The sequence below is a fragment of the Heteronotia binoei genome, chromosome 4, assembly GCF_032191835.1.
Source record: "Heteronotia binoei isolate CCM8104 ecotype False Entrance Well chromosome 4, APGP_CSIRO_Hbin_v1, whole genome shotgun sequence".
In the NCBI taxonomy this organism is placed as follows: domain Eukaryota; kingdom Metazoa; phylum Chordata; class Lepidosauria; order Squamata; family Gekkonidae; genus Heteronotia; species Heteronotia binoei.
Genome location: NC_083226.1, coordinates 94,142,132 through 94,155,330, shown reverse-complemented (window position 1 = coordinate 94,155,330; position 13,199 = coordinate 94,142,132). Strand labels below are relative to the sequence as shown.

General features: G+C 44.6%; 1 protein-coding gene across 2 annotated transcripts in view; it reads left to right on the top strand.

Moving 5' to 3' along the window:
- SNCAIP (synuclein alpha interacting protein) overlaps positions 1-13,199 on the top strand; it is a 108,714-nt gene that overhangs the window by 63,756 nt on the left and 31,759 nt on the right. For both annotated transcript variants that reach the window (XM_060235547.1, XM_060235546.1), the window contains exon 8: positions 12,059-12,151. In XM_060235547.1, coding sequence (XP_060091530.1) covers positions 12,059-12,151 — 93 coding nt within the window. The remainder of the gene's footprint in view (positions 1-12,058; positions 12,152-13,199) is intronic.

Below are 13,199 nucleotides of genomic sequence, written 5' to 3'. Positions count from 1 at the left end.
CTGACACCTGGTGGACATGCTGAAAATGCATTTGCTTCATAAAGTTAATATTTAATCCTGTTGGAAAAGGAGGAAGCCCTCCAGAATTATATCATATTTAGGAACTTTTAAAGTTCATAGGAATTGCACAAGGATACACCCATTTGTAAGTAAACAGCAGAGCTTTTGTAACATTTACTTCCATTATACCAATGTAGCTTATACCTTTTACATTCTATACCTTTTCTCCAAGCCTACTCATTAGTACATCAAATATTTGTCTACCTGTGCCATTCTTAGTGTTCCAGTACGTTACAATTTCTTCCATGTTTATTTAACAACTTGTTTTTCTTTTTGGTTCCTGGAGTGTTTTATCCATGATAAAAGGACTGTCTCTCCCCATATGTGCCCCAGAGAGCCTCGCAATTGGTGGACCATCATTTTCTGATTGTCTCCGGCTCAAAGGACATCTGCTTAGCCTTGGCCAGGACCAGGGCCTTCTCTGCCCTGGCCTGGTGGAATATGCTCTCTCAGTTCCTCAGAGGCTTATAAAATGGAGCTGTCCCCAACCATGGAGTAAGGAGTAACACCACTGTATGAGTCATAAGGTCATAATCAACCACATAACTCAGCCATTATGTCAAAAAGCAATAGCAGTGCCAGCCAGCCCTGATGCAGGTGTCTCCAGAGGTCATCTGTGAAGATGACCAATGCTGTTTCCTCCCCAAGGCCAGAGCAGAAACCAGACTGGAGTGAGTCAAGGATGGATGCATTGTCCAAGAAAGCCTGAAAATACTCGGGCACCACCCTCTCAAATAAATTTAAGACTAGGCTGTAGTTGACTAGGACTGCAGGATCCAATTTCGATTTTTTAAAGAGCAGACGAACTACCACCTCCTTCAATCCCACTGGGAATGTTCCAAAAGAAAGGGGCAAATTGATTATTTCTTCCAGAGGGACCTGAATACAATTCCTGCATACTTCAGCTGGCCAGGATAGGCATGGGTCAAGGAGGTAGGCCACAGAAGCTACAATCTTTTTGGCCTTTCCTGGGAGAGTCAGTTGAAGTGGTGCAGGACTGGACCTAAAGGCAGACAAGGGGCTTCCAGTTCCTCCACTGTATCAACTGTGGTTGGGAGATCAATCAGTACACATTCACAACAACATCTCTTGGAGAAAAATCTCAAGAAATGTGTTTCTGAATGTGTCCTGGTTGATCTTGTTGGATTGGAAGGAATGAACATACAGGAGTACGTTTAAACTCCTCTTTGAGTAAGTATAGAGAAACAGACTTTTCAAAGCCAGCAGGCTGTGTTAGAGGTGATGCGAAGGCATTCAATCAATGATCCATAATTGAGGAATTTTGACTATGCATCGAAGCTGGAGTTCATTAGCACCTTAAATTTTTGGAATTGTATGAATGGACATGAGATTTTGGAGTGTAGTATAGACACTGGGAAATGAATTATGCAGACCATTTATGCTTTATAGAATGAATTAAGATACAATGAGATGGTTATAAATATTTATTGAATTTGCATAGTTTTGTAGTTGTAGTTATTCATTCATGATATATTTTCTGCATTATTCTTCTGCATTAATCTCTTGTTAGTTGTAAAATATAGCCTGTGATCAGATGACAGGCTTTGTGCATTTTGACTACACCTCTAATTTGATCCTTATTTCTTTGTGCTGGAGAATTCTGTCTAAACATCCACCTTTAACTCCATGCACTCATCCCATGGCTGACCATTCAGATTGTTGCTGCTCAGTAACCACAGAGTGGGCAGTTGAGCGGCATTCTTGAGCCCCATGGCGCAGAGTGTTAAAGCTGTAGTTCTGCAGTCCTAAGGTCTGCTCACAACCTGAGTTCGATCCCTGGCGGAAGCTGGGTTTTCAGGTAGCTGGCTCGAGGTTGACTCAACCTTCCATCCTTTCGAGGTTGGTAAAATGAGTACCCAGCTTGCTGGGGGGAAAGTGTAGATGACCGGGGAAGGCAATGGCAAACCACCCTGTAAAAAAGTCTGCCGTGAAAACATTGTGAAAGCAACGTCACCCCAGAGTCAGAAATGACTGGTGCTTGCACAGGGGACCTTTCCCTTTCCATAAACACATAGCCAAAACATTGCTTTCCTTTTGACAGCTCCGCAATCCTTCTGCCAAGTACTATGGTCATTGGTTCCTACACAACTGTATTTCTCCACCAGAAATTACTCCCTTTCCTGCCTGCTCTTACTCCTTTTCCCACTTTTCATAGGAAAGTTTTCACTTTTTCTCTCCTCATAGACCTTTCCCACCAGAGCAATATTATAAAGTGGCTTGGAGTAAAGTTCTGGGAGTGGAATCCTGGCCACCAATATGGGAGCTTAAATAGGGGCTATTTCCAATGCCATCCCACTCCAAGAAACAGCAGAAAGGGTTGTTTTGTCACTCTAAAACAACACACACACCCCTGGGCCCCAATCATGACATAATACTTGGGCACTGAAATATGCAAGTGGTGATTCACAACCTTGCTGCAAAGATCCAATGATGTGCAGATTGCTAAGCAATTTTTTAAAGAGGGGGTGGAGTGCAAAAAGAAGGGAATGTTCAGACTTCCCAAACGACTTAAGATTGCAACAGAGAGTTCAGACATCAAGAAATGTGGGGTGAAACCAGCTACATCCATAAAGACCAGACTTTCCCCCATGTTGAAAAACTCATGGTCAGAGTGGGGTGAGGAAGTGGGGTGACAACTGGGGAACACCGGGATACTGACAATGCTGTTTGAACGTGCAGTTTAAATATGAGGGCTAACAGCAGCAACATCAGATCAAACAGCTCATCTGATTGCAGCCATAATGATATATTAGTTTATTGATTTAATGATATTCATTTGCTGATGTTTGTAAAAGTCTGAAAAAATAAAAGTGACCTGGGGGAGAAGATGGTCAATGCCAGGGGGCTGAGGCAGGAAAATTGAGGGGAATCCTACCACATAGAAACCCTGTTGTCACAGTACTGTACTAGCAGCTGCACCAGCACTGAGGAAACCACACAAGCCTGTCCTTATGTGGAAACCACACTTCTCCGGTGGTCCCTGGTAGTGGGATGGTCCAAAACTGTTGGGAGTAGGTTCCTCCTCTGGAAACCGGGTTCTTGACGTTTGATCCGGCCTGGGGGAGGGGCCACTCCGTTGGAAACTCTCCAGTCCAAACAGCCCTGTTACAAGACAGGATGTGTTCGTCGTGCATCGGAGCACAGTGATCCGCAGAATGAGGTCTCCTTGTGAGAAAGTCTCTGCCACCTGGTTCTTCAGCCGCAACGGTGGCAGGCAGAGCATTTTACCGCCAGCGTTGGGTTGTACCCAGCAAAGGTGGAACAACTGGGGACTGCCACGGAGAGCAAGGTCGCCCCTCCTAAGCCTTTTGAGGTGGGGGTAGGGAGAGCGGCAAGTCTAACTTTGTGGTCCCACGCAGCGCCGGCGGGCATAGTGCAGATGACCGAGGTCCAGTGCGGCCAAGAGCAGAAAACTCTTGGTAGTTCACTCAGACAGCGTGTCTACTTGAGAGGAGGTGGTAAGCTGCCTGAGGGAGAGCGGAAAAGCTCTTTGTGATGCGCGGACTGTTTTTACTTGGGACGGGCTTCGCTGGGATGAGGGAAGCCCACCCGGTAGCTTACAGCAGTTTCCCAGGACCCCTCCTGTACAGGGTGGGGTAGCGTTATGCCGTAGCAGGCCTCTCCAACTCAGGCGCGGTTAGCGTGGCCTGGGGGGGGGGCGGTTCTTTACTACGCAGAAGGGGTCGCCATTTCAGGCAGTTAGCCTGGTAACAGAGGCTTCTCCCTCTCCCCTTTCACTTTCATTTCAGCCTTCTGCTGTAGCTGAGATGGCTGACGGACGGGGACAGACTAGTGAGACAGGTTCAACCAGTGATTTCTCCATCCCAAAGTACTCAGGATCCGCTTCCGAAAAAGATTCTGAACCGGATTTAACTGGAGAGCATGCCAAGCTTAACTTACTCACTTGGTTAAAAAGAGAATTAAGAAGGAGTTTGCCCCTGCCCAAGGCTCTACTGTGCCTTCTCACACCCAGAAAAGGAAGATACAAGCAGTTGTAGATATTGCCACAGCTCCTACAGACCCAAAGAAAGCAAAATTGGGTATGAGCTTGGACTCTCCCTGTGATAGTTCTCAGGAGGAAGAGGAGGCTGACTCTTCAGTGCAATCTATGGTTTTTCCAGTGGAATATTATTCTAAACTCCTACCTAAGGTCCTCAGGGAACTGGACTTTACTGCCACACCCAGAGAGAAGGCAGAATTGGACCCTGACCTGCCTGCAGGCTCAGGGAAGATGATGCCCAAAGTGGGGGTTTCTCAGACCGGAGTGCCCTTGCCTGCCCCCTTTTTAGTCTTATTATGGCGGAGTGAGAACACCTGGCTAAGCCAAAATCTAACCCACATCTTTTTCCAAACTGTATGGGTTGAGTCCAGAGGCTACTAAATGGCTGAAATTGCCCGTAGTGGACGATCCGGTAAATTGTTTATTATCCACATCTGTGCTTCCCATAGATGCGGATTGGCTACCCAAGGATGCCTGTGATAGACAGATGGAACAGGCATTATGAAAGGACTTTGAAGCCTCGGCTTGGTCCATCCGGGCATCTTCAGGGGGGTCGCTGTTTGCATGCGCAGTATATACCTGGGCATCCAATTTGGCCTCAGCAGATAGTGATGCGCCAAAGGAATTCAAGGATGAGCTTAAGAAAATAGCCTTGGGCACAGCATTTATTGCAGATGTGACCCTAGACGCAACGCAGTTGTCCGCAAGGGCAGTGGCTTGCAGTGTGGCAGCACACAGGAACGTTTGGCTCAGGACTTGGGATGCGGATGCATCTGCACAGGCTAGACTGGCAGCTGTACCATTCAAAGGTGTTAGTCTCTTTGGAGACAAACTGGAATGCTTCCTGATTGAAGGGAAGGACAAGAAGAAAGTCTTGCCTTCTAAGAGGAAGGATTTTAAGTCTAAAAAATTCTTCCAGCCCTTTCAGGACTTCAAAAAATTCTCCCAGCCTTCGGGTTTTAAGCCTTTCCGAGGGAAGTGGCAGTCTCGCAGTCGGGATGTTAAATCCTTTTCTAGCCGAAGTGACAAGGGAAGCAAAAGTGACTCCACGAGGCGTATTTGCATGTTCCCATTCAACCAAGGCACAGACGGTTCCTCAGGTTTGCGTACGACAGGAAGCACTTCCAGTACCAGGCTTTGCCATTTGGGCTCAAGTCTTCCCCGCGAGTGTTTACAAAGATCCTGGTGGCTTTGGTTGCTCATTTACAGATGGGGGTGTGTGGCTCTTCATCTGTATCTGGACGATCGCTTGGTCAGGGCCCCTTCCTTCCAGCAGAGCCTGGAGGACACCAATCGGACTATTCAAATACTGCAGGACCATGGTTTCGTGGTCAACAGGACAAAGAGCAACCTTACTCCAACGCAAGAGATAGTGCATCTGGGTGTCCTGATCAATATTCAGAGGCACAAAGTGTTTTCGTCGAAAGTACGACAGGTGAACCTCAGATCCTTGTTGGAGGAGGTATTGTCCCTGAATTGGGTGCCTGTGATGAATCGGGTGCCTCTAGCAAAGCTTTTAGGGGTTCTGGTGTCGTGCCAGGGTGTACTGTTTTGGGCGCGTTTCCACCTACGCGCGTTTCCACCTACGGCCCTTACAATGCTTCCTGATCCCTTATCAGCATGTGATAGCTCGCAAGCTGCACAAGCTAGTGTCAACCGGCAAGGAGGGACCAGAATCAGGAAACTGTGCAGCGAGGCCAACAGCTTACTGGATTGGGCAGAGAAGTATCTGTTATCCATAAAGGCGATTCATGTAGCTGGGAAGGACAACGGGCTGGTAGACAGGCTCAGCAGACAGAGGCTGAATCAGACGGAATGGTCGCTGGACAAGGCGGTGTTCCAGTCTCTTCAGCACAGATATGGCAGAGTGACAGTGGATTTGTTTGCAATCACGGACAATCGTCAGTGTGATGGTTTTTTGCCAAACAGAAGGACGATCAGCCGGAGGGCATAGACGCTCTCAACTGCGACTGGCCGGACGGTCTTCTGTACGCCTTCCCACCACTGTAGCTGATTCCCCGGCTGGTTCACAAGATTCTTCAGCAAACAGCAGAGCTGGTCCTGGTTGCTCCCTTCTGGCCAAGACAGGGGTGGTTTCAAGACCTCAAGTGGCTGTCGACGGAGAAGCCTTGGCGTCTCCCAGCATCCAAGACATTGCTGAGACAATGGACAGTTTGCCATCCTCAGCCGGACATGTTACAGTTAACTGCGTGGAGGTTGAGCGGTCGCAGTTAGTTAAGTTGGGGTTTGACATATCTGTGATTGACACTATGTTGGCATCCAGAAAATGTTCTACCACTCGGGTGTATAATAACACTTGGTGTGTCTTTTCCAGCTGGTGCGTGGAAAGGGGTTGGGATCCCTTAAAGTTACCAGTTCGGAAGCTGCTGCTGTTCTTGCAAGAGGGACTGGATAAGGGGTTGGCTACTAATATCCTTCGTAGGCAGGTGGCAGCTATTTCTGCTGTTTGTGGAGCTAAAAAAGGGGGTTCCTTGACATTGCATCCTCATGTTAAGCGTTTTTTGAGGGGAATGTTACTGTTGAATCCCCCTACTACACATAGGTTTCCTACATGGAAGTTAAATGTGGTGCTGAAGGCGTTGTGTCATGTACCTTTTGAGCCCATGGCTACTTGTAACCTGAAGGATCTTACCCTTAAAACGCTGGTTTTAGTTGGGATTACCTCTGCCCACAGGGTATCTGAGTTGCAGGCTCTGTCTGTGGATAAAGATCTTTGTACCTTTCATGAGGACAGGGTAGTATTGAGACCTGATCCAACATTTATCCCTAAAGTGAATTCAGTTTTTCACCCGTCTCAGGACGTGGTATTACCCTCATTCTGTCCCAATCCCAAACATGAGAAGGAAAAGGAGTGGCATCGGTTAGATGTTAAGCGTGCCTTGAATTTTTATATAGACAGAACCAAGGACTTTAGGAGGTCAGAGTCCTTGTTTGTTTCCTTTAATTCACCCTCTTTGGGAAAACCAGTTACTTCTTCAACCCTGAGCAGGTGGTTGGGGCAATGTATTTCTGCAGCATACATGGCGTCAGGGTTGGAGCCTCCAGGAGGAATTACGGCTCATTCCTTATGAGGAGCGGCCACATCTGCAGTGTACAAGTCCTTCTCGTCCCTGGAAGGCATTTGTAGGGCAGCCACCTGGAGTTCTGCTCATTCCTTCACCAGGCATTATAAGGTGGATAGGTGGGCATCTGCTGAAGCGGCTTTTGGCCGCAGGGTGCTACAGCAGGTTATACATTGAATGTAGTGGTTCCCGCCCGGGGTACATATTGCTTTTGTATGTCCCAACAGTTTTGGACCGTCCCACTACCAGGGACCACCGGAGAACGGAAGATTGGAAGCTCTTACCGTGAAGCTTCCTTCTCGGTGGTCCTGGAGTGGGACGGTCCATCCCACCCGGAGTTGTACCTTTCTCCAGGCTGGTAGCTATGGGAGCTTGGTTGTGGGAGGTACTGGGGCACTGGTAGCGGACGTTTCTTATTGGTTACAGTTACTTCTGCTGTTGCAGTTATTAAAATGGCGTTGCATCATTATGGTCTCTGAGTGGTTTGTTCCCATGATGCAGAGTTTGTTTTATAGATTTCTACTGATGGGGGAGCATGGCTTTTCTATGGACTGGAGAGTTTCCAACGGAGTGGCCCCTCCCCCAGGCCAGATCAAACGATCAACGACCCTGTTTCCGGAGGAGGAGCCTACTCCCAACAGTTTCGGACCACTGAGAAGGAAGCTTCACGGTAAGAGCTTCCAATCTTCTGTTCCCTCTCCCTCCCTCTCCCTCCCTCTTCCCCCCTCTTTCCATGTTTTCATTGTAAGAGAAAAAAGATAATCTCTAATAAACATGGGACAGGATTGCATGTTGATCCCTTAGATGCTTCATTCACCATCTTTTTGCTTGTGACACTGCACTGCAATAATATGTGTACAACATTCACATGTTCCCAAACAATTGCTTGACTTTTATTATCTCAAAAAAAATTGTTCTCAGTTTCCTTTAAGATGCCTACAATTATACTAAAAACTAGCTTCCACACTAGCAAAACCTAGGGATCAGAGAGCTCCCGGTCACTTTCTGTCCCCTCAAAGTATGATATCCTTCCTTACCTTTTCATGAGCACCATCAGAAATGCATAAGAGTCGTGATTTCTGCTTGCTAAAGAAGCTACTGTAGCCAGACAGTGAAGAGGCATGGGCTTGATAAGAAGGAAAGGACACTGTGTTGGTTTTGAAGAAAGAGCCCATTGTTTAATTTGTCCCTTAGTTTATTCCATGAACATCCATGTTTATGTTCTGTGCTTGGCAAACTCTAAAAAGACATGACTATAAAAACAAATTAAAGTGCAGTTGTGTATCTGCACTGTTATTGGCTGTTAGGGTGACATTTTCCATTCACTGTTTTATACAGTGAATCATTCATGTCATAATAGCATTTCACATAAGCAAAAGCAATAAGTTGCATCCCTAATAGTCTTAAAATACGGACTGAGTGTTTGCAGGGTCATTTCTGTTTCACTTGCTGTCAAGTTGCATGCAGCTGTCTCATTCAAATGGGTACCTAATGCAATTCACATTTGCATTAGAAGCTGCTTTGGTTCCTGGCCAGGTATATTAACATGTGAAAGAAAATGTCAAAGGGAGGGCAAAACAGGTAGACCAACAATTGCAAGGAATAACAAAGAGAAATAATTTATCCAAACATGCAAAAGAGCCTTGTCTTGAGACTTGGCACTACAGCCAATGCTGACAGGTGCCATCAGAAGGACCAGAACACTGGAAGCCCTCCCACTGTTGCTCCCCCCAAAGCACCAGGAATACAGAGCATCACTGCCCCAGGCAGAGAGTTCCATCTATACCCTATGGTTAATAGCCACTGATGGACCTCTGCTCCATATGTTTATCCAATACCCTCTTGAAGCCATCTATGCTTGTAGCTGCCACCACCTCCTGTGGCAGTAAATTCCATATTAATCACCCTTTGGGTGAAGAAGTGCTTCCTTTTATCCATTCTAACCCAGCTGCTCAGCAGTTTCATTGATTGCCCATGAGTTCTTGTATTGTGAGAAAGGGAGAAAAGTACTTCTTTCTCTACCTTCTCTATCCCATGTATAATCTTGTAAACCTCTATCATGTTACCCCTCAGTCGATGTTTCTCCAAGCTAAAGAGCCCCAAGAGCTTTAACCTTTCTTCATAGGGAAAGTGTTTCAACCCTTCAATCATTCTACTTGTCCTTTTCTGCACTTTTTCCAATGCTATATATTTTTGGAGATGTGGTGACCAGAATTGTACACAGTATTCCTAATAAGATTGCACCATCGATTTATACAGGAACATTATGATACTGGCTGATTTGTTTTCAGTTCCCTTCCTAATAATTCCCAGCATAACATCGGGCAATTGCAGTCGCACACTGTCTCGACATTTTCAGTGAGGTATTTACTACGACTCCCAAGATCTTTCTCTTGGTCTGTCTCTGCCAGTGCCAGTTCAATATCCCATCAATGTGTATTTATAGTTAGGAATTTTTTTTGCCCCAATGTGTATTACTTTGCACTTGGCCACATTGAACTTTATTTGCCACATTGATGCCCACTCACCGAGCCTTGACAGATCCCTTTGGATTGCCTTGCAGTCCTCCCTGGTTCTCACCACTCTGAACAATTTAGTGTCATCCACAAACTTAGACACTTCGCTGCTTACTCCCAACTATAAATCATTAATGAACAAGTTAAAAAGCATCAGATCCAGTACTGAGCCCTGCGATACCCCACTGTGAAAATTGCCCATTTATACTCACTCTCTGTTTCCTATTAATTAGCCAGTTTTTGATCCGCAAGAGGATGTGTCCTTTTAACCCATGACTCTTGAGCTTACTTAGGAGCCTTTGATGAGGAACTTTATCAAAAGCTTTCTGGTAGTCAAGGTAAACAACATCTATTGGATTCCCTTTGTTCACGTATTTTTCACCCCCTCAAAGAACTCTAACAGGTTAGTGATACAAGATCTTCTCTTACAGAACCCATGCTGAGTCTTCCTTAATAATTTTTGTTCATCAGTGTGCCTACTTATTTTCTCTTTAATAACGATTTCTACCCAACTTTCCCAGTATTGACATCAGACTGACTGGCCTGCAATTTCCTGTATCTCCTCTAGAACCCTTTTTAAAGATGGGGGTGACATTAGCAGCTTTCCAGTCCTCAGGAATGGAGGTAGATTTTAATGAAATATTACATATTTTTGTCAGATCTACAAGTTCACATTTGAGTTGCTTCAGAACTCTTGGATGTATGCCGTCCGGGCCTGGTGATTTAACAGTTTTTAATTGTCTATCAGTCGTAGGACCTCTCTCATCACCTCAATATGACTCAGGTCTTTCAATTTCCCTCCCGAAATCAGTGGTTCTGAAGTAGGCAGGCGCTTCTCATCTTCCACAGTGAAGAGGGAGGCAAAAAAAATGCATTTCCCTATCGTCCTTCAGTAATCCTTTTACCACTTGGTCATCCAAGGGCCCTACTGCCTCCCTGGCTGGTTTCCTACTTCTAATGTATTTGAAGAAATTTTTATTGTTGGTCTTTATGTTTTTTGCAATATGCTCCTCATAGTCCCTTTTTATCTGCCTGATTACAGACTAGCATTTTATTTGCCACAGCCTGTGTTCCCTTTTGTTAACCTCAGTTGGATTAGCTTTCCATCACTTAAAGGAATCCTTCTTACATTTTACAGCTTCCATTACTTTGTTTGTTAACCATGCAGGCCTTTTTCTATACCTATTTGTGCTTTTGCTAACCTGTGGAATATATTTTATCTGAAAACTGAATTGTCTTATGTTCTGTTAGTCTGGAAATTATGCAGTTAAATATCCCACCACTGGGCTTATACTGTAAATTTTGTTCTGCTTTTTAAAGGGATCTAGTTGAAAGTGAAACACTTATGAGGAGGTGGCTGCATTTTTGCATGAATGCTGGTATCACCACATGCCCTTAATTGGGGGTGGGAAGGGAGGAATCGCTGCTGGGGAAATCTGCTCTTACAAAAGTAAACAGAAATTGCAATTTAATAGGAAAGAGGGAAAAGATTTTGCTATAGGCAGAGTTTCCATTGGAAAAGAGTTGCTCCTGTGTCAGGCAGAAGGTTGCGAATCAAGGACTGTTCCTTGTGAATATTGCTAATACAAGACACTAAGTAGAAAAGACACATTTTGAAAGTAAATATACATTTTTGTCAGTGAAGGTTTATCATTAAAATTATAAATGTGGGGAACTTAAAATTTGTTCGTGGAGATGGCTGTAGCCTATGTATAGAGAACAGTGGGCATCATTGACACTCCTACAATGCTTTGGGTAACAATGACAGGGATCATACCTTATGTTTTTTGTTGCAAAGTATGGTACTGTGAACACAAGTACTGGTTCTAGTTCATCCTTACCTCCTTTTGAAGGATTAGCTTTCCTGGTGATCACAACTTGTGCTGTTCTAAGCAACAGCATATGCCATTTTCAGTGGAGGAATCTCAAAGCTCCTTCCCAAGTCATAGACAAGAGAGAGTTGCAGGGACCTAGTTCTAAATTTTCCATGTGTTAAATTTTAATTGGGCACAGGTAAGCTAATTGCCTTATATCCCATGACTCCAGCAGACTGCTTCTTGGGAGTCTAATCTTGCAATGTACACCAGTCACTACCAGTAATAAATAATGTATACAGAGCAGGCAGCTTTCTGAAGGTACAATAGAGTGATCGGAATGTTCCCACTGGAATTAGAAGCAATTTGCAATACATAGCCCCTCTTTGTGTGCTTTAGTATTTGTATGCAATCTATGTGTGCGACTCTTAAATTATAAATGAGCTTGAGGCTTTCTTCTCTAAGTGATGCTGAATGAATGCTATAATTTTTCCCTTAGCACATCCACTAACAGCTTTTATTTTAGAAAAAAAGTAGTTTTAACAATTTAATATTTCCTTTCAGGCAGACAGTAGAGCGTGTGACATTACAGAGCCAACTCCAACAGCTTCTGGAAACTCAGAGATCAGAGGGCAAGTCACTGCCAGCATCCCCAAGGTAACAAGTTTATGGGAGTGGAATTCCAATGTAGTTTGAACTGGAGTCTTTTCATGGTTGTTGCATCAGGAGGTCATGTTCAAGCTTTTAAAAAAAATCACACTGTAAAAAGAATAAAAAGTGGATTGTCTTAAAATGGAAATAGATATTTTTTAAAAATTTGGTGGGTGTAAATATTGGATTCTGTGAGTTTAAAAAAAATAATCCTACAGTATTTTTTGTTTAATTTAGATCCTGCTTTTCTCCCTAATGGGAACCCATAGGGGTTAACAACACCCAGCTTCTCTATTTTATCCTCACAACAATCTTGTGAGTTAAGTTAGGCTGAGACTATGTAACTGGTCCAAGGTCACCCAGGAAACCTGAGCCTCCCAGCTGCTAGTCCAACATTCTAGCCAGTACACAACACTGATAGTTTACCTGTCAGATTTACTGTGGAAGCTTTAGATGATTCATAGCAATCATGGAAAATATCTTGTGAACTTCTGAAGCCTAACATTAGTTGAGTAGCGACTAAGTAGGCTACTGATCTTGTCCTTTAAAGGTTATTCCAACCTAATACAATAGCACCAAAATCAAAGTTACAGCTGCATAATTTGGTGATCTAACCAGAGAAGAGGCTACTTGACTTCATCTAAAAAGGTACTGTACAAGAGAAAATTTATCTCTGTCCTTTCTACAGACTTAAGAATGCAAGATGTGGCATTTACTCCACTGATAGAAGGATTTCCATCAGGGAATGCAACTTCGTTACCTTCTCCTTCTTCCCAAAATGTTCCCCAAAATGCTTCTTGGGGGGGGGGGGGGCGGGCATGGGACCTCCAGGGGCAGCATGTGGGGAAGTCAGAGATCTGCAGCTAGAGTGGGGAATCGGCATAAAATCACTGGTAGCAAAATTTGCTGATAGCAAAAAACCTCTGCAGCATCCAACACATTATGACACAGCATCATGGTAAATGATCCAGACATTTTAGTTGGCAAAACCTGCACTAATCATAATCATCATCCTTTGTATTTATACTGCATTTTTCTTAAAGCAATCAAAGTG